The 26,324-nt window shown below is 37.6% G+C and overlaps 3 protein-coding genes across 3 annotated transcripts; 2 read left to right on the forward strand and 1 right to left on the reverse strand.

Annotated features, from left to right (window-relative positions):
* Nucleotides 1-1,195: 1,195 nt before the first annotated feature.
* LOC116298720 (uncharacterized) lies at nucleotides 1,196-12,117 on the forward strand. The gene is made up of 6 exons (XM_031707259.2): nucleotides 1,196-1,739; nucleotides 4,603-5,370; nucleotides 6,015-6,128; nucleotides 6,664-6,930; nucleotides 7,737-8,025; nucleotides 8,969-12,117. Exons 1-6 carry the CDS (start codon nucleotides 1,397-1,399, stop codon nucleotides 8,991-8,993), a joined length of 1,806 nt encoding a protein of 601 aa, XP_031563119.1. The 5' UTR covers nucleotides 1,196-1,396; the 3' UTR covers nucleotides 8,994-12,117.
* LOC116298728 (DNA-directed RNA polymerase I subunit RPA43) lies at nucleotides 12,118-13,721 on the reverse strand. The gene is made up of 2 exons (XM_031707267.2): nucleotides 13,174-13,721; nucleotides 12,118-12,465 (listed from the first exon to the last, which is right to left on the reverse strand). The coding sequence occupies exons 1-2, from the start codon at nucleotides 13,719-13,721 to the stop codon at nucleotides 12,168-12,170; spliced, it is 846 nt and encodes a 281-aa protein (XP_031563127.1). The 3' UTR covers nucleotides 12,118-12,167.
* A 419-nt stretch (nucleotides 13,722-14,140) lies between these two features.
* LOC116298730 (twinkle mtDNA helicase) lies at nucleotides 14,141-25,902 on the forward strand. The gene is made up of 17 exons (XM_031707268.2): nucleotides 14,141-14,780; nucleotides 15,557-15,751; nucleotides 16,542-16,595; nucleotides 17,222-17,364; nucleotides 17,548-17,602; nucleotides 18,066-18,167; nucleotides 18,704-18,825; nucleotides 19,669-19,717; nucleotides 20,134-20,205; nucleotides 20,810-20,866; nucleotides 21,043-21,177; nucleotides 21,673-21,746; nucleotides 22,100-22,214; nucleotides 22,831-22,910; nucleotides 23,330-23,432; nucleotides 23,904-24,023; nucleotides 24,521-25,902. Exons 1-17 carry the CDS (start codon nucleotides 14,277-14,279, stop codon nucleotides 25,229-25,231), a joined length of 2,691 nt encoding a protein of 896 aa, XP_031563128.2. The 5' UTR covers nucleotides 14,141-14,276; the 3' UTR covers nucleotides 25,232-25,902.
* The last annotated feature ends 422 nt before the right edge of the window (nucleotides 25,903-26,324 follow it).

The raw sequence follows: 26,324 nt of genomic DNA on the forward strand, positions 1-26,324 counted from the left end.
GGCTGTCTTCTCACGTGAGTGAAAAACGCTCTATCAACGATAACAAAACAAAAACGAAAAAATAAAATAAAATAAAATAAAATAAACTAAAATAAATAAATAAACAAAAAATATAAATGCAAAAAGTCAAGGTGACGTGTAGCCGAAAATATTGCATGACAAGCTATGTTGCATGACAAGTTTTAGAAGAAGGGGCCAATACTGCGTCGTCTATTTGGGACACAAGTTTCTGGGAGTTCGGAAAGAAATTATATTTTATTCGAATTTTCCCCAAGTGAGTACGCTGACCGATCGAAGCCAAGCACATGGTGATAAGTCAGAGGTAGGTGGTACGAGTTTTGACGAAAACCACAACCGGAACTCAGTGTCCGTACATATCAATCATCAGTGTTCTGTGTTTTCTATGGGAGAAGGAGTTGTGTCGGTAGGAAGCGATATGTAGGGGAGAGGGGGTTGGGTGGTATTAGGTGGGGTACTAGTAGTGAAATAGACAGTTCTCGAATTCTCTGAGAAAGACGAAACACGGCTCCAAGTATGTGTTCATACATTTATTGCATTTTATCGAGCTCGACCTCTGCTTGAAGCCATTGTTTGGTGGTTACCCAAGCAATATTTGAAATTGAATATCGTTACGAATTGAAAATTAAGAATTGACATTTGGAGCTATAATATTCTCAAGTGCTTTGCCACGTGGTCTTGAATCAATACCGGAAATTGAGAATGCTGTTTCGCGGTTGGATTTCCTGTTAAAACTTGCTTTTTAATATTTTTTATTACATTTATTTAACGAGTTATATGTTGTACTTGACTTAATTAATTCAGAAATAATGTAGTGTGTGTGTTGTTGTTGTTTTTTTGGGAGGAGGGGGGAGTTGTAGTTAGATTTGAACTTATAGCAGATTGACAGACAATTTGAGTGTTCGAGACTTAAAATTTAGTGCATATCAGCAAAACGTGTGGAGGCAAAAGCTACCCTTTCACCCCTACTCCCCCCCCCCCTCCCCCCGCACCCGCCGGCTCCTCCCTCTTCGTGGTCACGGTTAAAATTTTGACATCTAGAGACTTTTACGTATATAAAGGTCGTAATGTCAGACAGGAAGTTAAAAAAAATCAACCAACCGCGACACACTTTAGAATACTCGGATATAACAATGTTTCCGATTGGTTGGATTTTATAAATATGATCCTTGCTTTATGGATCGTGATGTTTGTATGAAGAACGCTCAAAAAAACACTTAAAATTCCACGAAAAACATTGTGAATGCTGTCTTTATAACTTTTAGGGCTCACAGGCTGAGCTTGAAGAGTCCTTGAAGGATTTCTCCGCAAAAAATGCCCAAGATAGCATTTTGAGGTATTGAATAAGTTGTATTGAGATTTGACAAAGCAACACAAAATGGCGTGCGCTTCTTCGGTCGAAGAAAAGATGGCGGAGTACGAAGAATCATTTGTTCTAGACGCCCCGGCGAATATACTTCGTTATGGAGTTGTGGAAAAGTTAGCTATGCAGTTATCGATTAATGGGCCATTGGTTAGCTGGAGAAATGTCGCTGATGAATTAGGTTTTAGTAATCTTGAAATATCTGGACATTACGCGAACTTCGCTGGCTCATATGCCGCGTTAGGGATGTTGAACGACTGGATATTCAAAAAAAACGGGAAAATTCGGGATCTTGTTCAAGTTCTCCTATCGCTGGAGCTCTATGGATGCCTAGAGGACATAAAAGAAGACTTAGAAAGTAAGTTTTTGGAATTTTAGGCGTTGATTTGTTTTTGTAAAATTACTGAAGCGAAGTGAACTTTTGCTTGGCTTTTGTGAAGAGAGCTGTCTGGTGCGTCTTGGAGAAGAATGGTAAACCTTTGCTTTGATTACTCCGAAAAAAATCCTATTTTTCAATTCACAGTACCTTGAAAGGGTAATACGAGGATAATACAGACATCCTTTAATGTTTAATTGTTACTAAAGAGCAGGTAACCTTTATTAATTAGATCAAGAAGGGGTTGAAAAACACGGCGTATTTGAACAGGTTTTAACCTTGATTTTTCGCTTACTCATTTATTTCTGCGTGGGTTGGACAAAAATACAAAGCATTTCTTATCAAATAATTTAAAATGTATTTTGCAATTTGTTAAACTAATTGTACTTTCCTGTACAAAAAAATATGAAATATTTAATAGAAAAATATTGATAAATAAATAAAAGGAAAAAAGAAAAGAAAAGGAGCTCTTATTTTTCTGATTCATTACTCACGACAAATTATAATTTTTCAGCTACTTAAAGTAACAGTAGGATAATTATAGTAAATATATAAAGTATATATGCATAATATATCACCCTTGAATTTGATTCTCACACGATCAAGATGTGGAATTTCAAAATTTTTTTTTTTTTTTTTATTTTTTTAGACTTTATTGGATAAACACAATTACAAGCGAACCAGTAGTTTTCATTGTGGTCCATATCATATCATTTTCTTCAAATAAGAACAGTCACATGAGCTCGCAAAGAGAAAAACTACACTCTTGATTCAGTATTCTGTTGCTGAGAACAAAAATTTCTAAATTTAAGAACTCACTCAAATTCATGTTTTTATAGTGATGCATAAGAAAAATTACATGAGACGAGAAGCTGATTGCATTATTTTTTTGGTTTCTTTCACTCTGTACTATGGTTTTTGTCTTCTGCTCCAGTTACCTTTTATTTTACTAGATGTATTTATGTGTGAGCAGTGAGGATGTTTGAACGGAAACTCATCCATAAGCTAATCGTTAAGTTAAAAGATTCCGATTCTTGTTATTACATTTTAGAGTTTTTCACATTTATCTTCAAAGTAATGTTGTCTTTCGACTACGCATGGGGTTTCAAATTGAAAACTGACAAATTAAGATCTGTGATAATAATTTATGTCTAATTTGTTGCCGTTTTTTATATGGATACAATGGGATCCCTTCATAGAGGGAAAACATGTTGGCCTGTGATCGTTATCTAACTCTCGGCACTCAAAAGATGCCTTACGCATTGCATATCTTTTATTATGAATGCAGACGCTTCATATATATGCTGTTGGCAATCATTAGACATTGTTGGTAGATGCTTGGCTTCTGCATGATATACTGCCCCAGTAGTTAATTTAGCTCGTTTGTTACTTATTAATGATCATGAAGTGTGGATAGATTTGGCTAACGTTTCAGCCATCAGCAAGCAGTCAAAAGTCAGACACTACTGTAGGTTGCAACAAAGTAAAATTTCATTGCGTTTTGGTTAAAATCATTAGTGCATACATAAAGAACAACTAGTAAGTAGTTTTGAAATCCAGGATGAAAACTTGAAGTTAGTGTGTTTGAATTTGACGTTGGCTCGGCCATCTAAGCCAATAAAAGCAATAAGCATTGTAGATATAATTTTGTTAAAGCAGTACTTTCTCTTCACATTTCTTAAACCCTAAACAATACCAGCTATAGGCAGGATTAGCTTCCGGTATTCTATTTACACCATGTCTATTGTATTAAATCAAGTCTCAAGCATGCAAGCTTTTATCGAAGAAAGCTTGATATGATGTCAAACTTTTATGAATGATCTTTTCAGCTATCTGAAACACCTTGTCATCTGGAGCACAGAAACTTTCAAGTGTATATGACACAAAAAAAATTCATCGTTTAAAATGTAAAGTTTGTTAGTAATAATTAATATATCATAATGAAATTTGTTTCAAAAGCTTATTTCTTGAAATATGTGAGAAAATTAAGCCCAATTTGTGATGTCATTTTGTTGACACGTACTCTAGATTCATGGTAGAAATGCGCTAAATAGAAATTGTGATTCGTATAAAATAACAATAAAAGGCGTATTCTATTCAGCTTCATTTGATAGCTTACATAGTACTCTTCAAATGTTGGGAAACATATTTCGTGTATTTGCAACTAAATCTGGAGACTTGTAAACAAAATGACGTCACAACTTGTGCTAAATTTTCTTGATTTTCTAAAGAAATAAATTGAAACAAATTATTTAACTGTGATATTCTTATTAATACCAATAAACTACACAATTTTAACATTAAATTTTTTTCATGTCATATGCCCTTTAAAAACACTATAAAAAGATCAATTTAATCTTTGGATATTTCAAGGGAATTTTCAATGACTTTGCAATATTACACTGAATGACTTGATACAATTATTACGCTGAAATACTGAAACTTGTGATTGATTCTTAAACTATACATGTAAAGTAGAATTCACTTTGAATATTTACTCTAACCGGAGTTATGTTGGATTGTTGTGATATTAGATTATACCATAAAATGCAGATAATGGCTAAAATACAGACATTACTAATTTAGAAGTCCAGTATTTTTCCATTAACAACGTATATTTTTGCTAACTTTGTGGCAATGATTTAAGTAATATCAAAAAATTTAACAAATAATTTAAGTGACTGCAGTAATATTTGCACTGTAAATGCTTTTTTTTTGCATATTAGTTGAAAAAAACAACTCTTATAGATAAGTGGTTGAGAGAAGAAATTCAATTAAAATTAAGACCAAGCTAATTTTCTGAAAAGATATTAATGATTTTTTTCTTTTTTATATTATTTTTCAGAATATAGTCAGCAGTCTAAGAAGAGATTTGTGGAAGATAAAGATGATGAAGGAATTGATTCCTCAAGAGACGACAGGGTATTTCCCAGTTCCTCAGAAACTAGAGGAAATACTTCTAGTCCTGTGTTTTGTTCAACAGAAGATTCAAGCTTTTGCTCCTCAGGACTTAATTCTCTTTCCACTTCTTACACCGATTCATCTTTACAAAGGGACACTTCATCTCCCCAAACATCTTTACAGTCAGAAGCTGCAGTGGATAGTCTTCTGTGTCCTTACACTATTGAGGATGTGGGGTCTCCTAAGGCTTCAAGTTCAACTCAAAAGAGTACCGAAATGACCACATCAATGCATACAGAGCACTCACCAATAAATAGGACCAAACCTTTGTCACAACCAAGGCGATGTCCGAGTGACTCAATAATCAAGGAATTAGACTGGCCTGAGAATGGTAATAGAGACTATGAGAGATCTACATCGGTGCCACATGAGAAAATCCATAAAACCAAGTCCAAATCCAAGAAATCTCGGTTTTTTAAGAGATCACAGTCTTTAGAGCCAGACACGGGAACTCATAAAAAGAGATTCTTAAGCTTTGCCATGTTTAAGAAAAACAAATCAGCCAAGAATGAGAAGACTAATAGCAACCAAAATGCTGGCACTGAAAAAAATGCTGCATCTGAAGCAGATACTGGTGCTACGTCGGCCACAGCTAAAGGATTTTACTGTGAACAGGCTTGTACATTAAAGCCAAATCTGTCGCCATTAATAGGTAATGTCTGGAATTCTTGCATCACTTTCTCCCAGGGGGAGGGGTACTCTCCTATATTTGCCACCAAACAGGGTATGGTTTTCAGCAATTCTACTTTGGAACAGGGTATATAAAATCGCGCTTGCTCTAGGACAGGGTATATGAAATCACACGCTCTCCTCTCTGGAACAGGATATCTATTTTTGCAATACCGGCACAGGGTATGGTTTTCAGCGACCTTGCTCTAGAACAGGGTATGAATTTCAGTGATTTTGCTCTGGAACAGGGTTCAGAGGGCTCAGCGGCACATTCCTACCTTAAACGGGCAAGAGTACCCCCCACCCGTCAGGGCACTTTCTACAGGAATAGGGTGGAAAAGTCAGTTTTAGTGTTTGGAGGCAATAAAATGCTGGGCAGTTTCTTAATTGATTTTCACCAAAACACTGTTTTGTCATGACAGGAAATTGGTAAACTCTATTTATTTTATTTTATTCTATTATTTCCTTATGATTGGGAAGTGCTGTTGACATTAAAAATAAGTTTTATGGGCTTTTTATGGGCTTAATGTTTGCAAAAATTATTTGTCAAGGACTGAATTTGCTGGGTTGCCTATGTTTTGGTTGATCTTGCAAGCTACTCAGTTTAACCAAATTTACATCTTACAGTTTCAGAAGAAAAGGCTCAAAGACCAGTCAGTTCTAGTTCTGAAGACTCACTTTCGATTTCTCCCAGTTCCCCTGCTTCACCCATGGGTTATGAATCAGGCTACCATTCAGGAGGTATATGCTCAATCCTTTAGAGTGTTTGTATAGGCGGTTGGCAGGTGATCAGTGGGGTGTTAATGGGTTGTCCGTAGGGTGTTGGTAGGTTGTCAGTAGAGTGTTGGTGGGTTGTCAGTAGAATGTTAGTAGGTGGTGAGTAGGGTGTTGGTAGGTTGTCAGTAGGGTGTTGTTGGGTTGTCAGTAGGGTGTTGGTAGGTGGTGAGTAGGGTGTTGGTAGGTTGTCAGTATGGTGTTGGTAGGTTATCAGTAGGGTGTTGGTAGGTGGTCAGTAGGGTGTTGGTAGGTGGTCAGTAGGGTGTTGTTAGGTTGTCAGTAGGGTGTTGGTAGAGGGTCAGTAAGGTGCTTGTTGGTTGTCAGTAGGGTGTTGTTAGGTGGTCAGTAGGGTGTTGGTAGGTGGTCAGTATTGTATTAGTAGGTTGTCAGTAGGGTGTTGTTAGGTTGTCAGTAGTTTGTTGACGTTGGGCATTGGTATTATAAAATATTTTCATATTTTCATATGAACAACCATAAAACATCTGTATTCTTCTCACAGATAATTCATTCAAACGGATCTACATCGTGTGTTGTCCAGAAGAAGAAGAAGTATATCAAAGAGCCCTGAAAATGTATATGAAATTCTCTCAAAAGGGATATGAATGCCATTTGTTTGCTACAGACACACAAGAGGTCATGGAAGTGGGCCGGTTCCGCTATGAAATGCAACAAGTCAAACATGCTGACTTTGTCTTCTTATGCGTTTCAAAAAAATTAAAGGAGATTTTTGACACCCCTGTGCGCAAGGCACAAGCATTTAAAGACGGTAAGCATTAACAACTTTCATATGTTAGACAATTTAAAGTGGGCAAAATGCATGGGCAAAATGCATGGGCAAAATGGTCAGTAGGTGAAATGACAACTGAAGGGTTTAATGGGCACAGGGTTCGCGCTACTCCTTAAACTCTAGTCATCTAGTCATCTGAAAATTTTTACGTGAAATATAATACCAACAATACTTCCCTTTTATAAAGGGGTACTGGAAACGACTTGGAAAGTTGGCCATATACTCCTCAAAAAATCATTTTTGGGCCCTTGAGTACCCCTTAAATACCCCTTGAATAGTCCTTGAATACTCCTTGAATACTCCTTGAATACTCTGCCGTCTTGGGTTCAATTCCTGAATTCACTAGTTTCTCCAGAAAACCTAACGTGCTAAATTCCAGTTCAATTTTTGAGTTAGCCATGCCCTGACTTAGATCAAATAAGAGGTTATTTCAGGGTTTGATCTGTGAGTTAGCCGTGCCCTGACTTAGATCAGCGAAGAGGTTGTTTCAGGGTTTGATTTATGAGTTAGCCTTGCCCTGACTTAGATCTGCCGAGAGATTGTTTCAGGGTTCAATCTGTGAGTTAGCCATGCCCTGACTTAGATCAGCCCAGAGGTTGTTTCAGGGTTTAATCTGTGAGTTAGCCATGCCCTGACTTAGATCAGCCCAAAGGTTGTTTCAGGGTTCAATCTGTGAGTTAGCCATGCCCTGACTTAGATTAGCCCAGAGGTTGTTTTAGGGTATTGATAAAATTTGAAGGTTTTTGACATTTATTGAATATGCTTCTTTTCTTTTTCTTTTTCAGAGGACACCAAAGGTCTTCGTCATGTTTCAGATTTCATGATGACTTTCTTTGCTAATGACTGCTGCAACAAGAACGGCAAATTCATGACAATCCTTCTCATGGAAGATTCCTACAACCACATTCCATTTGCTATGAACTCCTACTTGAAGTACAAGTTCCCTGAGCAGGAGAGAAGGATGGAGAATACCATCCACCAACGCTGTGAGATTCTACTGGCGCCTGTGCGTGATGCCAAAATTTACCCACCGATTAAAGTGTGTACTCCTAAGGGGGTTATGAAGGCTTCTGTGTAAGTCATTGAAGTATTGCTTTTAAATTTTATTATCAGGGAGGGGTGGGTGCTGGAATTTGTAAAGTATTATGCTCCCACCCCTACACCCCCCCCCCCATGTACTCCCAAGGGTGTTGCTAAGGCATCTGTGTATATCATTTTGAACTATTGTTTATGGAATGCATCAGGGAGAGGTGAGTGCTGGAATTTGCTCCGACTGAAAACCCTACTTACCTTCCTACCTACAGAGCTACAGAGCTACCGAGCTACCGAGCTACCGAGCTACCGACCTACCTACCTACCTACCTACCTACCTACCAACCTACCACCCTACCTACCTACTGACCTACCACCCTACCACCCTACCTACCTACTGACCTACCACCCTACCTACCTACTGACCTACTGATCAACCACCCGACCTTCCGACCTACCTACCCACCTACCTACCCATTTACCCACCCACCTACCTACCTACCTACCTACCTACCTACCTACCTACCCACCTACCTACCTACCCACCTACCCACCTAGTCATACGTAAATTTACTAACGTGTCCAGCTTCTAGCATACCATGTGTGCACTAATCGGGAACATCACTTTACCCTCTCTAAAATACATGTACTATTGAAAGCATCTGTGTAAGTTATTTTATCCCTAGGGAGGGGTGGGTGTTCTAATTAAATCCAAACCCCCACAGATTATACCTTTTTGCTATTGCGTAGTTCCAAAAACTATCTGTACCCCCCTCACCGAGGAATTTATTTAAGACACCCCCTACCCCCCGGAAATTCCAATTTTCTTCCTTACAAACTCTGTAATTTTTGTTCTTTTTCTGACCCCCTACTCTTCAGAAATTCCTAATTCCTCTGTGGGGTGGGTGTGGATGATTTCAGGAACTACACATTGTAAAGTGAAGAAGAAGAGCTTGAAGGGTTTTCTTTTTTTCTCTTTATTCAGTAGGGAAGATGACACGAAGGGATGACCATGTTCAACCAAGGAGGCCAATGGCAAGAAGATTACTGTATAGCATATTTAGTACAATATGATTATTAGAATGTATCACACACGATTGAAAATATAATGCTTTCTCGTGGTTAGGAATTAAAATAAAGACTGGACATTGGACAATGTCCGTCCAGAATAATTTGGAACTTGGCTGGTCAAATCTTTGCCTTGCTGGTCATTTTGACCAGTAATACTGAGCCAGAAACAAGGTATGACTGAGTTAAAACTTTGACCAGGCATCATCACCAGCAACTTACCGGCCATTATCTTAAGTCCTGGTATTGCACCATGGAACATCCCATTTGTCACTCGTATTTTCTTAGTAAAGACACACTTGAATGTTCGTGTGTACAATGAATAATACAAGTGACTTGTTGTATATTCTATGGTATGCTACTCAAAACCATTGTGTATATAGTGCTTATTCTCCAGCTATACTAAGTGGAGTACAAATATCACAAGAGAAAGCCTGAAGTGAGTATGAATATCCTGCGATAATTTTACTCTAGGTTATTTTGTACAGTAAAAAAGTGATTTTGAGTCATGTAAAAGAGAAAAAAAAAAACATTCATTTTGAAGCCTCCTTTTGCGAAAAAGTAAAACCTGTTGGATGATAAAAACTTATTAGTATAGGAAATCGCACGATCTTGAACTTACAATTTGGAATTTATAGGTATGAGTATCTATAAATTCTGAATTGTACTAGAAGATTGTGTGATTTTTTGTTTATAATACACTCAACAAAATATAGAGCAACTTAATTGGGACTCTACAGAGTCCAATTTGGGATTTAATTGTACTCCTCTTGTCCAATCAGAATCGAGTAATTTTGTTGAGTGTATCATAAGAAATTTTTGGGTTCAATACAGGTGGATAATAATTTTCTTGTCTTTGTATTTTTGTCTCGATGTGAGGGCTAACGATATCCACCCAATATCCACCCAATGTCAATGATACATTGTATGTTTTTACAATGCTATTGATTTTTGTAAAATATATATATATATATATATATGTATTATATCCTATAGTTGTGTGTTCAAGATCAGGTAATTCAATACCGATAGCTTTACAGCCAAGCGTTTGAGTTGGAATCCACAGACATTTTAAAGAAAACTCTTTGATTGACGTCCACCAAAACTCAATTTTTTGTTTGTGATTTAGGTCTGAGTTGGTCGCATGTGACTGGGAATCGCAGCAACCCTTGTTGAAATGTATTGCTACAGATATTGAATTTTGACTTGATCCTTAAAGGATCTTAAAGTGACACTACTTCAACCAAGGCCATCCGAACAACTTTTCTACAAATTAGCCAATCAAAAGTGGGAATCGAAACAATATAATTGCAACAAATCAGTCAAATATCCATGGGTTTACACGGTTTAGAAGACTGCCGGTACCTTTGTTGTTGAATATAAACGTGCTGTCGCAAAGCAACATGGTGATAAGATCTAACGGTGTCAGCCTGATAATATTGTTGTCTGAAAAAAACAAACTGTAATCATAAAGACTGTGTTTTATACGATTTCTACTTTGCTTTCCTGTCTATTTGACATTATACTTTAATATTTTTCTATATTTTTGGTGACACAAATCACTAATTCTTGTTTATTATTTAGTTTTACCAATCTGAACAATGGAAGAATATCTAAATTTAAAATTTGCCACTAATCTAATGTCTAAGTGCTCGAATACTTGGATAATTTGTAGAAAATTTGTCGAGGTGGCCTTGGTTGGAGTAGTCGCACTGTAATAGTTCCAGGGTCCATAAAAAAAAATATCCATATTTTTAATCAATTTTTTAAATTTTATTTTCAGCATACATGGTTTTTAACCATTCCCTAATAGAATAGAATAGAGTTTTTGCATGATAGTACTCTGCTATGATAAGACGATCTGTGCATAAACTAACTTCTGTAATTACTGTAATTGAAAATAAGATACTAACAAAAATATAAAACAAATACCTGCTCCATTTTGTTTAGAATATTAATGTGTTCTAATGGAGGTCTGTGGAATAGCCCACTTCTGAGATATGGTTCGCTTTTCACACACAAAGGATTCAATGTGAGGCTTCATAATACTCAGTGATTTGCAACAGGAGAAATGAATACATTGAATTTAGCATGTAGGCTCCTACTAAGACCTTTGTGCACAGGACTTAAAATAACAGCTGGACATCGGACAATGTCTGCCCAGAATTAGAACTTGTCCAGTGAAATCTTTGCCTTGCCAGTCATTTTGACCAGTAACTTCGAGGCCAAAATGAGGTATGACCGAGCGAAAACTATTTTGGCCTGTCATCATGACTGGTGACTTACCAGCCTTTATTTTAAGCCCTGGTGCATGACAAGTGAAGCATGTCTCGGAATTGGGCTATAACAAAGTGTTTGTATTATAACTGAAGTAGAGCATATTTTTTTACTGTTGGTATTTAAATGATCTTAATGCTGTAGTGAGGCTGCATGACCCTGACTAATTGAACTGTAATCTATAATTTTTTCAAATGTATAAATTTAGAAAGAGTCTGTGAAAAACATAACCCAACTGAAGATAAAGGTATTTGTTTGTCTTACAAGTTATTTTTTTCAGAAAAAATCTGAACTCAATTTTTTTTCCTTAGAAAAATAGTTTGAAGACAAACAAAATTTTGTGTAGTTCCAGAAAATATTCATACTCCACCACGGAGGGAATTTGTAAAAGGACCCCTACCCCCAGGAATTTCCAATTTTCATCCATACAAACTCACTGTAATTTTGTTCTTTCTTTCTTTCACCCCCTCCCCTAAAGAATTTTAGATTTTTTCTGTGGGTGGTTTATGGAGATTTTCTGGAACTACACATTTGTATCTGTAATTAGTGCCAAGAACGAAAATGAAGTAACAGAACTTCTCATGTTTCTGCAATCCAGATACCTCGAGATATGGCATGCTTTTCCATGCGTTATGGCTTTATTCAGTCTTTGATCCAAAGTAATTTTTGGATCAACAAGCACAAAATTTTAGATATTCTGAGGTTGTTTGGATGGAAGAAACATATAAAATGCTTTGAACAATGATTATTGTAGATTCTGTAAAAACATAATAAAAATTTAGATCAGTTTGTGGGAATCTTTGTTTTAATACTGCAATTTAAAAATACATTTGTCGAACTCACAAATTATGATTTTTCTTCTTTTTCTTTGCTTTTTTCAAACTACTAATATGATCGTCATTACTCGTTTTCTCAGATTTGATTTTAAAGTTTTTTTCATTGTTATTGTTTTTGTTAGCTGATACTTCTTCATCTCTACGAGCATCACCATTCGATAGTTTCTTTTTCTTCTTAGCAACAGGTCCCTCCGTTTCTGAATCGTTCTCCTGTTTATGTTTCTTTGATTTTTTCGAGGTTTGTATTTCAGTTCCTTCAGTTGTTGGATCACTATTCTTGTCTCTGTCAAGTGACTTTTTGCTATAGAGAAAAGAAAAATTCGTCAAAAATGGGTATCAGCAACTACATAAACTCCAGTGTATGGGGACTTAGCCTCCCTTTCGAGATTCAAGGATTCAAGGCTAAGCCCACATACAGCGGAGTTTTAAGAGTTGACAATACACACTAAAAAAATTCTTTCACCCAGCCTGGTCAACAATTGTCTGGTTCCCCAGTCCTTAACCCTGGGTGACAGAGGTTCCTTGTTACCTTTTCTCTTTTGTTGTTTTCAAGGGGCAAAGCCAAGAAACCTCTACCCTGGCCGCTCGAGACATCTCCAATGGGCAGTCTCGCTTTGGTGTTTATTACCTCACTTCAAGTTTCAAGTTTATTTTATAGTTAACTTCCTGTCAAACTGGATTTTCCACATGAAGCCCAGCAATGATTGTGCAATGTTTGGATAAAGTGGCAGTGATGTACAATGTTGCAATGTAGATATCATAGGTATGACTGTGAAATGGGTATGGCACACTGTAATGTTATAATACAGAATTGACAACAGCCTTTGAGCCAATCACAGTTTACACAGGACCCATCGATATTCCCATCGATAAACAGGATTCATTGTGGTCTAACTTCATCACAAACAACATTATGATCAGGAATGATGAACAAAAGATGTTTGTACCCAAGCTAGACCACAATGCACCATGTTCATTCGCTATCTCTCACAATGTTAGTCATATTTACCTCTTAGACTTCTTTCGAAGTGTTTTGTCATCAAAAGCTCCAGTAATCAATAAAACACCATTAAGAGACTCTAAACCAACGACCCTAAACGTAAAACTACTTCCAAGCTTTAAATTATCAGTGAAATGTCCATTTTGAGTCCTTGGATTTGATATGGAAGCATTAAAACACCCATGCACCAAACATCCAATGTGATCGTAGCCAAATTTGTTCACCACTCCGATTAGTTTACTATCAACCTGTGGTTGGAAGACAATGTAGTTCACTTTGACCTCGAAATGAATAAAAGGCGATTCCTCCACAATGCTGCCATGTCTTCGCAATAGTTGTATTTTGTCATAAGCAACGATTACCCCTTGAAGTTTCTCGCAAAATTTCATTAATTTTTTGCTTAATTCTTCTTCTATACCCTCTTTGAGTCTACCTATATAACTGGGCGATAGACTCATGCACTCTGTGCATTCTATTTTGGTAAAACATGAGTATTTTTCTTCGCATTTTCGACGAGCTTCGGTCAAAGATAAATGGCCTGTTCCTTCGGCCGCCATGTTTAGACCACGTGTTTGGCAGGACAAAATGGATATTGTATGGGAGGGGTGGGAGGTGAGTGGATGCGGAGCTAAAGAAAAAATATTAGATAAATATATATATCTTTTATTAAGATCATATTTTATTTACTAAGATACTTATTCTATAAAATTATTCTAGATTGTGTGAAAAAAATAAAATATAGACAATTGCTCGGCATGGTATCGAATGAAATCATCAAAGATCATTTAATTTTCTAGAAAATTTATTTAATATTAATATTAAAATTGTTAATATATTTTTTCAAAGTATGTTTTTAAATAGAAAGAAAGATTTTTTAATACGAAGCCATTTTTCTCTTTCCCTCCCCTCCCTAAAGATTTTAATGTCAGACCATATGTTAACCAAATATCGATTGTTTCAGCCCGACATGGCGCCAAATACTCAAAACAAGTCATAAACAGGTGATATTTTGGACCAGTTTTCCTGCGATTCATGGCCAAAATAGCATAAGATGAGGCGTAAAAACGCTTTATGAGTGATTAACATTCTAAGGGAGTCGCTATTTACCAGAAATGGCTCAAAGATTTTTGCGCAAGCAACGTTTTCTAAACCCGCGAGTTTGGAGTCTGTTCCACGTGGAGTCGAATAATTTACATTTTAGACACTATTTTACTAAACAGAGAGGTATTTTGTTCTCTGGTTGTGTGAAAAATGGACACCCGGCATCAAAGACAATGCCTACGATGTGCAGAAATTGTACAACTAATATTATGGGTTTTCAGACGGAGTTTTTCCCCAGACGATTATTCTACTCCAGCACAAACGACCAGAGGAAGATTTTATCAAGCAGCGCAGCTCTAAATCTTCCTTCTGTAAAACAAATTGAACAGTTTTTGTCGTCAAAGGGAATTCGTTTTGAGCATGGACATACGTCGATAGTCGTGGCGTGCTTGTCTTGTTCGAAGAAGAGCGAGTCTGCGGGGAAGAAAGCTGATTTATGCATGTATATTAATAAGACTACTGGAAGTCATTTTTGTAAAAATTGTGGGAGGTCTGGATCGTGGAGACAATTTAAGGTAATCTGCTTATATTTTAATATCCTCTGTACTTTCTGTTTTTATTCGCATCTTCATAGAGTGGTGTTTCCACTTGCATCACCAAATCACCTCTCCCCCCCCCCCCCCCCCCCCCCCCCCCCCCCCACTCCCTCAAAAACACATGCATGCAATGATTAAACTACTAGTGGAAAGAGGGGTCTCCGCAGACAGGCCATGATACCTTGGGATATTCACTTGTATTTGTTGTCACTGTCATTGCTGTCATTCCCATTGTCATCACTGTTGTTGTCACTATATATCATTGTTATCACTTATTGTCACTACAGGCTGTCATTGCTATTACTATCATTGCCGTCATTCACATTGTCGTCAAGGTGTTGTCATCCCTGTGATTGCCATTGCTGTCATTGTTGTCATGGGCTATCATCACTAACATTGTCATTGCCATTTATTGCCATCACTATCATTGTCGTTCCTGTCATTGCCATTACTGTCATTGTCGTCCCTGTCATTGCCATTACTGTCATTGTCATCCCTGTCATTGCCATTGCTGTCATTGTTGTCATGGGGTTAACATCAATATCATTGTCATTGCCATTCATTTTATTGCCATCACTATCATTGTCGTCCCTGTCATTGCCATTACTGTCATTTTTTCAAGTCAAGGTCTCGTCCATGTCTTCACTTCATTTTTGTCTTTTCATTTCCATTGTTGTCAATAGTGATAACTTTATTTGTGTTTTTACTCATCAATTATTCATAATAATAATAAATGTTGTTATTAAATTTGACAGGCGATGATGTCTGAACCAGCCACTAGTGATGGGAATGCTGTGCCATCAACACAGCATGTGTCCTCATATACTGCACCCCTTGTCAACAGTGCTGACACCAATGCTAAAGCATTACAGCTGTGGAGAGACCGCAAACCACTTGTTGGAGCGGATGACCAAGTGAAAAGGAACATTTTAGAAAAGTTTTCTATTAAGGTATATACTATGGAATGCCATCACCCTATATATATCCTACAGCTTTTCCAAATTGTGTAGTTCCAAAAATTATCTGTACCCCCCTCACAAAGGAAGACACCCCCCCCCCACCCCCCAGAAATTCCAATTTTCTTCCATACAAACTCTGTAATTTTTGTTCTTTCTCCGACCCCCCTACTTTTCAGAAATTCCAAATTCCTCTGTGGGGTGGGTATGGATAATTTTTGGAACTACACATTGTGAATTACTTATCTCTTTCTCATTCTCATGGCCATTATCTCCCAGTCTCTTTATAAAAACCTCAAATAGATGTAATGCACTGTTTCCCCATTTCAGACCACGTGTCATTCCCTAGAGTATTATTTCTTTGTTTAACCGTTGCACATGAGAAGACACATGAATATGGATACAACTCAAATAAAAAATCTTATTCTCATGGGCACGCATCATTCCCTAGAGTATTATTTCTTTGTTTAACCGTTGCACATGAGAAGACACATGAATATGGATACAACTCAAATAAAAAATCTTATTCTCATGGGCACGCATCATTCCCTAGAGTATTATTTCTTTGTTTAACGGTTGCACATGAGAAGACACATGAATATGAATACAACTCAAACAAAGAATCTTATTCTTAAGAGAGCAACAGGTGGTCTGAAACAGGCAAAACATTAGTCCCAAGTGCATTATTCAGCATACCAACTGCTAGTAGTTACTTAATTACCGAGCTACAATCATAAATTAGTAAATCTAGGGTGCATGATTTAATTATTGATTAAATTTCCAGAATATTTCTGAAGAATTGCTTGAGAAATACCAAGTGCATATTGCCCAACACAAGGTAAAGTCAAAACTATTTGATTATTATTTAGTATTCTGTGAACTGCATAATATTATCTCCAGTGAAAATATCTGTATCCCATATCATTAGCTATATTTTTAAGGCAAAACGTTTTGTGGAACTTCAGTCAGTATTGGAGTAATTTTGTGTTGCAAAATGAAAGAACTTTTTTCTACTTCTCTGAGTTCCATGGACATTCCTCATTCGTGTTTCTTTTTTGTTTTGTTTTGTATATTATTTTGTAGTTTATTATATCTTTATTATGAGGTGAAGCTTTGTAAATAAATGAATAAATAAATTGGTTATCAGCCTTCTTTTTTATTTATTTAAACATTTAGTTTCTATAAGTTGTCTCCAAGAGCTCTCATGCTAGCTCATCTAGGGAGATCACTTAATATAAATTTACAAAATTAGATGGAGTAAACAAAGTAATGAACAAAATAGTAGTAAAGCATAGAGTTTTACAGAAAATGAAGGTAATAGTTACACTGGTTACAGTAAATGAATGCAATAAAGTAAATACAAGGAAAAAGGCCTGATAGATGTAGTTATTCTTTTGTAAACCTTTTTGTTTCAATTATATATTTTTGTACTTCTAAAAACATTTTAATGTTGATGGTTATCAGTTTTCTGAGCCTGATGGGACATCAAAGGAACACAGTTGTATTGTATTTCCTTGGTATGACTCTAACAAGTCTGTTGTTCATGGAGTAAAAGTTGTCAGGCTGGACCAGGAGGAGGATAGCACAGGGGTGGCAATGCAACCAAGGTATAGACACTATTATAATTATTATTATTACTACCATCATCAGCAATCATCACTATTATCATCACCATAACCATCAGTGTCATCATCAACATCATCATCATCATCAAGATCATTATCATCATCATCATCATCATCATCCCCATATTTTTTACAAATTTAATTCAGATCAACAACTTGTTTCAGGTTGGGTGTTCTAGGGTTATTTGGTTGGAATACAGTCCCTTTAGATGCCAAAGAGGTAATAAGTAATGGTTGGCTCTCAAATTAAGTTTCAAAAAACTGAAAGTGTTCACTGGTTGAGTGTCCTCAGTGAAAGGAAGAGAACATGTTGATTTCCTTGGATGGGAGGAAAACCAGAAAACCCAGAGAAAAACTTGCATGGCAAGAAAGGGTGAGAACAAGGGAAGACAGGGTCAGATCCAGGGGAGGAATGCAGGGGGTGCACACCCCTCCCTGGTTACACTTTGTCCTCCTACTTGGAAGAAAACCAATTTTGTTTTTTGCCTTTGATTCTAAGGGGTGTACCCCTCCCTGTGTTAACAATGTGTGTCGCATCCCTCCCTGAACCAAATCCTGGATCCACCCCTGGAAGATTATTGTTGACAGACAAAAACCATGCAAGTCCAGAGATCATATACTGCAGTCCTTGTTTAACTTACTTTACACACTCATTAATCCTAACACCATTAACCTATTTTAAGGTGGTGTTGACCCTGAATGAATTTGATGCCATAGCTGTAAATCAAGCCACATCATACCCTGCTATTTCACTGCCTCTAGGAACTCACTCACTCCCTCCAGAGGTTTGTATGTATTGAATATTGTTATTTTTTTATTATATACTTATAAGCTTAACTTAAGCTACCGTCATTATCTTGTGTAAGCTTAGCTCCACATGCACTGCCCCTACATGTCCCATTTACAACATTCAACACTCAACTCACATGTTCAAGGAAAGAAACGAAGGAAATCTGGAGAAAAATCCTTATGGCAAGGGAAAATAGAACAACAGCCTATCCTAATTTGGAGGCATAATACTAATCTACTAACATTTCACACTCATGATTGTAAGCTGCACAGCTGCTACTAGCACCTTAATATGCAGCCTGTAAAGTCCTCCAATGATCTTGTAAAGCGCCATTGAGCTGCTGGAAATGTTGCTATATAAATTCATTTTTTTAACGCATCAAACAAAGTCAACATGCATATGTTATTCACTTGAGAATCAAACTAGAAAACACCAGGCATGACCTACAGCACATTGCATGCTGCTCACTTTATTCTAATTTGTCTTTTTCTGTAAAATTCCCACCGTTCACCAAACACATCTTTTCTTAAGGTTCTTCCTCAGTTGGAACAGTTTCAGCGTATTATCCTTTGGTTTGGTGATGATGTGCGGTCCAGGCAAGCAGCCAACCATTTCTCCAAGAAGCTAAGCATTCAGCGCTGCCACATCGTAAGGTAACTAAATGTAGTACTTTCATGAAAAACTGATATAGACACTATTAAAAATAATAATAACAATAATAATAGTAATAATAATAATAATAATTTAAAAAAATTGAAAACTTTAATTCAAATACTAAAAGAATAATTGCTAATAATAATAATAATAAGTATATGTAATAGGACTCCATGCTGTCCAATTAAGAAATAATATTGGACGAGGAAAATTCCAAGGACTGACAAAATTGGATGAGGCCGTAGGCTGAGTCCAATTTGGCAGTCAGAGGAATTTTTCGAGTCTAATTATTTCTTGATTGGGGAGCATGAAATCCCATTACCTATTAATTATATAGCTGCCTAAGTAATCCCATATCAACAAGACCTGTCCAATTAAGAAAATAATTGGACAGTTACCTATATGGGAATATTAATGAGAAGCTGTATAATTATAATAATAATAATAGTATGCCATTCTACCCTCACCAAACCTATAGTAGTATGGCAAAAGAGTGACATATTAATCAGCTGCTTCTCCAGAGTCAGATAATGTGCCAAGAGTGTCAAACTTGACATGTTTGCCGTACAATTAAACTGTCAGACCAAACTCATTTATACTGCACTCTTTTGCTGTACTTAATTCATCAATGTGTGTTCAGCATATTATGACTGGAGTCACCTACTGTAATTTAGTTCAACACATTAAGTTCTGAATCAGCAGTCGCTCCAAAAATATTTGGAGACAATTAAACCTACTGTAATTATATTAATTTCGGCACATGAGTATAGTGAAGTGTATGGAATGGGCCTATGTTTCTTATTTGTTCCCTCACCTTTTATTGATATATTTATTAATTTCAGGCCAACATGTGAAAGCCCACCGACAGGAGCTCTGGATGCTTTGAATAAGGTGGGTTGCGCATCCAATAAAAATGCACTAATGCTTGCAGTGTGCCACTACTGCTGGCAGTTGCTTTGGCGATGACCTCACACAACACGCTAATTAATTAAGGCTAATTAATTAAGGCTAATTAAAAGCATGAAGCTGAACTGCTCCCATTCCGAAGAATTTTCCATGTTTCACTTCATATACTAGGTGGACAAGATGTTTGTAGCCATTTGAGGCTTTTTCTTGGTGTTGCGGGGCACCTGAGGCATGAAGACAATAAAACAATAGCTGTGAATAATGAATTTGGAGCTAAACAATACCCTGCAAAACAAAAACCCTAACCCAGAATACAATAAAGCTTGCTACACCAATGAAGACCCCCATTGTATTTTCAACGACAATGTGAAACGTTGTTCTTTTATTCTTTACTACTAAAGGGTCTTGATTTGAAGGAGCTCTTAATGAATTCAAAGCCAATAAACCATGAGAAGATTGCCACCTTTCAAGAGGTAATGATAAACCTTCTGTGCTAGTTTTAATTAAAATTAAAATCATTTAAAAAAATCATTAAAGAAAACCATTTGCAGACATTTTCAGAGCAAAAGCAGCTAGGACCTCCTACTCAGACGTTTTAAGCCTGGGGGGGGACTCCGGGAAAAAGTACCGGGGATGCTCATCGGAAATTTTCAAAAAGACCCCTAAAAGATACTGGAAGTCTTTTAAAAAGGGCGTGGCTAAATGATTTTTAACCCCTAAGAGATACCACGACAAATAATATTAAATTAAAAGCGCCTAGGATAAGCGATATCGATGCCCACTTCTCTCCTTTTCCAACACTCTGAAGGATACCAGAAAATGCTGATTTTCAAAATTTGCATTTAACACACTAAAAGATACCAAATTGCGAAATTTTGCCCACAAGAGATACGATGAGCATCCCTGGTACTTTTTTCCCGGAGTCCTCCCCCCGGGTTTTTAAGACCCTGATCAAGTGGTAATTGGTCCAGCTGAGGCTTGAACCCATGACCTCCTGCACTATTAGTGTATATTAAGAACATATCACACCAATGTAGAGTCTTCGATTGTTTGACTTTTATTATTGTATCGAAATAGCTGAGGAATGAAGTTTACAGTGAGTTTGTGAATGCGGATCAAGTAGCTGGAGTCAAGGTAATTATTTTCTTATCATGAAATAGAATCTTTTTTGATCTTTTTTCACGTTGACGAATGACCCTGAAACAACACTGTGGGGTGATCTAAGTCAGAGTTTACCTGACTCACAGATTGAATTGGAATATAGAATGTTAGATTGTTAGGCTATGCTAACACATGTATCGTTTTCATAGTGGAGTCGCTTCCCGAAGTTAAATGCTCTTCTGAAAGGACATCGTCGAGGTGAACTGACAATATTCACAGGACCAACTGGTGCCGGCAAGACAACACTGCTCAGTGAGATGTCTGTAGATTTATGCCAACAAGGAGTAAGTTGTACTGCACACTTGCAGCACACTTTTAAGAATCAGGTGTAGCTCAGATGTTTAGTGTGCAGCCTTCAAAGCTAGAGGCTCAATCCTCAGGATCACTGTTCTCTCTGTTCTTCTTAGCTTTAGCTTTAAATGAACGTAACAATGAGCACTGATAGTCTGAGGTGGTAAAGTGTGCACCTTTGAGCCAGTTATATGTGAGCCCCTGCCTCAGGAGAATTGGTCAACCACTTTATTAAAATCCCAACTGGCAAGGAGGCAAACCAGTTGGCTATTTACAAGCATGGTCGAGAAACTGAATCTGAACTAATCAGGAATCAGGACAAATACAGTCTCAGCTGGTGTCCTCCCCGGGACTCTAACCCGGCACCACCGGATTGCGAGACTGACGCTATGACCACGCGACCATTCTGCCTCCGTTTCATTCCCCCATGCATAATATGAATAATATTGATCCTTGAGTGTTAAAGTCTTTACTAAATCATTTTACAGGTGAATACTCTCTGGGGAAGCTTTGAGATACGAAATGTACGTTTAGCCAAAATAATGATGAACCAGTATTCAGGGTGAGTATATAGTCGTGAACTTGTTCCCTTAGCTTACCATCCTAACCCAAGGTTCCCTGACCCCCACCCCCTCAGTTTCCACTTCCAGTAGTAATAAAGTAAGTAATGATTTTGTAAAGCATAGTACATTGATTTTATTTAGCTTTCTTTTGTCCTCTCTCCCTAAACTCCACATCACATTTTTCCTCTTTCATTTTCAAATCATCAAGTTAACTCTCGTATCTTAACAAAAATGGTGCCCTGAAATGTATGATGATGCCATCCGTTTTCTGGATTTCCAGGTATTCCTGGACAAGGTTATTGGAATCCTGCCATTGATCCTTCCTTTGATTAATGAGTAAATTCTCTTGCAGACTGGATCTCCAGAAGAACGTCCAGCAGTTCAATTACTGGGCTGATAAGTTTGAGATGTTACCGATGTACTTCATGTGTTTTTATGGGTCACAGAACATCAGCACTGTTATTGAGGTACCAGTCCATGATACTCAGTCTCTCTCTCTTCCATCGCTTTTTCTTTATTTTGCTCTTTCTTTTTCTTTCTCTTTCTCTCTCTTCCTTCTATCTGCACTCTCTCCCTCTCCCTCTTCCTTCCTCACAATCTCTCTCCGTCAACAAGCATTAGATTTCCAATGACTGAGAATGTTCACTGCATGGCCATTTTACAGAAATGATATCTGCTGCTCCCCCATCGCTCTTTCTTTTTTTTTTTCTTTTTCTTTTTCTCTCTCTTTCTTTTTCTCTCTCTCTCTTTTTCTCTCTTTCTTTTTCTCTCTCTTTCTTTTTCTTTCTCTTTCTTTTTCTCTCTCTTTCTTTTTCTCTCTCTTTCTCTCTCTTTTTCCTTCCGCACTCTCTCCCTCTCCCTCTTCCTCCCTCACAATCTCTCTCCTTCAGCAAGCATTAGACTTCAATGCATGTGAAAATGCTCACGGCATAGCCACAGTACAAAAATGATATCTGCTAAGCCAGTCACTGCTAATTCAAACAGAATGCTAAAAAACGCACCGGGTCACAGAACAATAATAAAAAAAGCTTAACTATTAATGACATGGGCCTTGCTTATTTGTTTTCTGGATTTGTTTGACAGACAATGGCACATGCCGTGTATGTGTTTGATATCGACCACATCATCATCGACAATCTTCAGTTCATGACTTCAAATTTAAGGTAGATATATTAAGTCTGTAAAACAAGTCTATGTCCGCCATGTTCGTCGCTCGTGTCGGGGGAGAGGGAGAAGTAAACTAATGGCAAGCGCGTCTATCTTTCAAAATTGGCGGGAAAAGTTGGCTTCCGGTTAAGGGGACCCGCGTCTACTTATACTCAAATGAAAAGAGCGAGGAAATTTAGCTTCCGGTAAATGGCGCGCATCTCCCCATCAAAAAATTCGGGAAACGTTAAGCTTCTGGCAAATTGCGCGCGCATTTCCCCCGTCAAAAAAAACCAAACAAACAAAAAACAAAAGCAAAAACGCGGGAAAGGTTTAGCTTTTCTAAAACGGCGCGCGCACCTTCCCATTAAAAATCCCGTAAAAGGCGCGTCCATTAAACCGTAGCATTCTTCACAAGAATTATTTTTATTTTAAGGGCCGAAGATCGTTTTTCTGTTCAAAATCATGCAATATCTTCATTGAGGAGTTTTGCCAGTTCAAAGAATGTCCATGTCACGCTTGTCATTCACCCAAGAAAGGTAAGTACTGTATTTACTAAACTTGACTCGATGACTTCCATATAATCACCACGAATAGCACTACACAACTCACCCGATCAAATTCAGCATACTCAACGATGCTAGGTTCGAACTATTTCTTTCGTAATCCTTCAATATATAACCTCTGATTTAAGTCAGGGCACGGCTAACTCACAGATCAAAGGCCGAAACAACCTCTGGGCTGACCTAAGTCAGGTCACGGCTAACTCACAGAATTTAGCATGTTAGCCTGCGGAGGGAGAAAAACTGAAGTTCCCGGAGAAAAATCCTCCAATCAAGATAGAGGCCTAACGAACTTTATTCACATGTAATACTGGGAACAGAAATCCAACCCCAGACCTCAAAGGTGAGCGGCAAGTACACTGCTAGGTCACCCTTGAGTTCCATTATAAACATTCTGTGTTTAAAATTACTCGTTTGAAATCACTTGTTGGATTTTGTTTTTTGCAGGAAAATGATGACGTAGAGCTTCAAACTGCTTCCATATTTGGTACGGCAAAAGCGAGCCAAGAGGCCGATAACGTGCTCATCTTACAAGACAAAAAAGGAAAAGGAGAGAAATATCTACAGGTACCGAATGAATAATTGTATTGAACCTCTCTAATACGACCACCGAGGTCAGGTCGATCCGGTATCCTTTTTGGAAGTCTTTGTCCGTATTTGAGAGGTTTTTATTTCATAGGTGTCCGTATTGTAGAGGTGTCAGCATTATTGTTTTTGTATTGCAGAGGTTTTTGTATTACACAGGTGTAGGTGTCCGTTTTATGAAGGTGTCTGTATTCAGTTGTCCGTATTATAGAGCTTTTGTATTACCAGTATGTTCGTATTATACAGGTTGTTTGTTCGTATTACTTAGGTGTCTTCTTTGTGAAATTATTCATAAATTTGTCGTAATTTAACATTAGCGCGTCCAGAAAACTACTCCAGTATAATAAGGTCAAAGTAAATTCGGATAATGAAGAGGCCATTGGACAACCCGAATATTACCCGAATATTACCCGAATCAAAACCGAATACCGATGTCTCGAAAAGTGTAACTTTGAGGCTAAATTTCCTACCATTCGCAGGTGACGAAGAATCGCTTCGATGGCACCGTTGGTAGAATTCCACTTGAATTCGTAAAATCTTCTCTTTCAATGTGCGGCTTCGGTAAAAAGGACACAAGTTTCAAGAAAGCGAACAATACGATTAAAAAAGGCGAATCTCAACCGAAATCCTCGAATATTATATCTGATATCGATATGATAAACATTTCTAACACTCCAGCCATCGAGAAAGCTGCTTTTAAGACACAGAGAGTGAAGATATACTCCCCCGGAACAATGAACTTGGAGAGTAGAATTCCAGGGGGAAGCAGTAGCGACACTAATGTCATCGCAGAGGGGGGACGGACGTTAGATGATAATTTTACTAATCCCTCCCCCGGACTTATGGATTCAGATTTAGTGCGTCCGGGGGGGTTCGGAGATGGAGTGCGGGCATTTCAAGGGAGTCTGAAAGACTCTATTAAGTCCAAATCATTCGAGGAACTGGGAAAAGTCTTTCCCCAACCACGTGTCAATAATCCCGTGTCCTCCCCTGGTAAAGTTGGAACTGTGGGACAAAAAAGTACTGACCGAGGGTCCCCATTGTCAAGAATGAAAATTACAGGAAGATTGGCCGCAACGAAACTTGGTTCGTTGAGTTCGAAGATTAAAAACAAGAATGGAACTGAGGACAGAAAAGTTGCTTCTTTGGGACACATGAAAGCTTCTTCTAAGTTTTTAAACAAGAAGTGAAAAATCTCCACGAAAAGTCCTCTTTACCTTGGGCGAAATGTTTTCCCCATTTCAGACCACGTGTCATTCCCTAGAGTATCATTTCTTTGTTGAACGGTTGCGCATGAGAAGACACATGAATGTGGATGCGACTCAAACAAAGAATCTTATTCTCAAGAGAATGACACGTGGTCTGAAATGAGAAAACATAACGCCCAAGGTAAAGAAGTGTAGCCTTCGTTCTCATTCAATGTACACCGCTTGTGTTTATGGCCAGACTCATTATGTATACAGTCAGCCTCATTTATAAGTCAGCCTATTCATAAATATCATTTACAACATGTGGGATACGACGTTTGCATGATCATTTTACTACCGCTGACCAAAATGTTTCGCGAATTTTCTTTCTTGTTCAAATATGTATTCCCTCATGAGAATAGAAAGAAGATTTGTGCAAAAGAAAGTGTACAAGGGATTCTGAAAGTGTAGTTACATGACGCCATAATGCAAATGTCCTATTGTTGCGCATTCTTTATATTATAGTTGACTTTTGTAAATGATTTGCTCTTAAACGAGGGTAAAACTTTGCAAATGAGCCTGTAGTCAATGATCACAGCGGTGTTTACCGAGTGAGTGTAATATAAATTTATACTAATGGAATGAGATATCAAAATTAAAATTTTAGATCTTTAGGTCCTTTTTCATCTCGGTTAAGTCGTACTCAGTGCTCACGTTTATTTTGCTTTATTTTGCTTTTTGTCGGAGGTCAAGATGAACATTGGCTTCGACCGAGCAAGAACGAGCTCTTCAACGATTCGCGCATGCGTAATTCAAGGAACAAATAAAGGAAGAAATGAGAGGAAATGGAAGAGAATTAGAATGAGAAAAAATAGAAAAAGATAAATAAAAAAAAAAAGGAAAGAAGAATGAATGGATGAGTGGACGGACGGACGGACGGACGGACGGACGGATGGACGGATGGATGGATGGAAACTCTTACATTCCAAGCTACCCTTAATATTGTAGCATTCGAAAACCAGCACTTTCTTTCCATTTAGTATATAGTACAGTACTCTCTTATCATACCTTCGAAAGCATCGATAAAACCAACGTG

This window comes from Actinia tenebrosa, unplaced genomic scaffold, assembly GCF_029948245.1.
Source record: "Actinia tenebrosa isolate PJP-AT-01 unplaced genomic scaffold, QUT_ActTen_1.0 PGA_scaffold10__47_contigs__length_13832649, whole genome shotgun sequence".
Lineage (NCBI taxonomy): Eukaryota > Metazoa > Cnidaria > Anthozoa > Actiniaria > Actiniidae > Actinia > Actinia tenebrosa.

What these genes read in the sequence shown, in the direction of transcription:
- LOC116298730 (XM_031707268.2), top strand. Translation starts at nt 14,277, where the DNA reads ATGGCTCAAAGATTTTTGCGCAAGCAACGTTTTCTAAACCCGCGAGTT. An exon ending in GATCGTGGAGACAATTTAAG is followed by an intron (nt 14,781 to 15,556) that starts GTAATCTGCTTA and finishes TAAATTTGACAG; the next exon opens with GCGATGATGTCTGAACCAGC. An exon ending in TTCATGACTTCAAATTTAAG is followed by an intron (nt 22,911 to 23,329) that starts GTAGATATATTA and finishes TTTTATTTTAAG; the next exon opens with GGCCGAAGATCGTTTTTCTG.
- LOC116298728 (XM_031707267.2), bottom strand. Translation starts at nt 13,721, where the DNA reads ATGGCGGCCGAAGGAACAGGCCATTTATCTTTGACCGAAGCTCGTCGA. An exon ending in CTTCGAAAGAAGTCTAAGAG is followed by an intron (nt 12,466 to 13,173) that starts GTAAATATGACT and finishes TTTTCTCTATAG; the next exon opens with CAAAAAGTCACTTGACAGAG.
- LOC116298720 (XM_031707259.2), top strand. Translation starts at nt 1,397, where the DNA reads ATGGCGTGCGCTTCTTCGGTCGAAGAAAAGATGGCGGAGTACGAAGAA. An exon ending in AAATCTGTCGCCATTAATAG is followed by an intron (nt 5,371 to 6,014) that starts GTAATGTCTGGA and finishes TACATCTTACAG; the next exon opens with TTTCAGAAGAAAAGGCTCAA. An exon ending in ATCAGGCTACCATTCAGGAG is followed by an intron (nt 6,129 to 6,663) that starts GTATATGCTCAA and finishes TTCTTCTCACAG; the next exon opens with ATAATTCATTCAAACGGATC.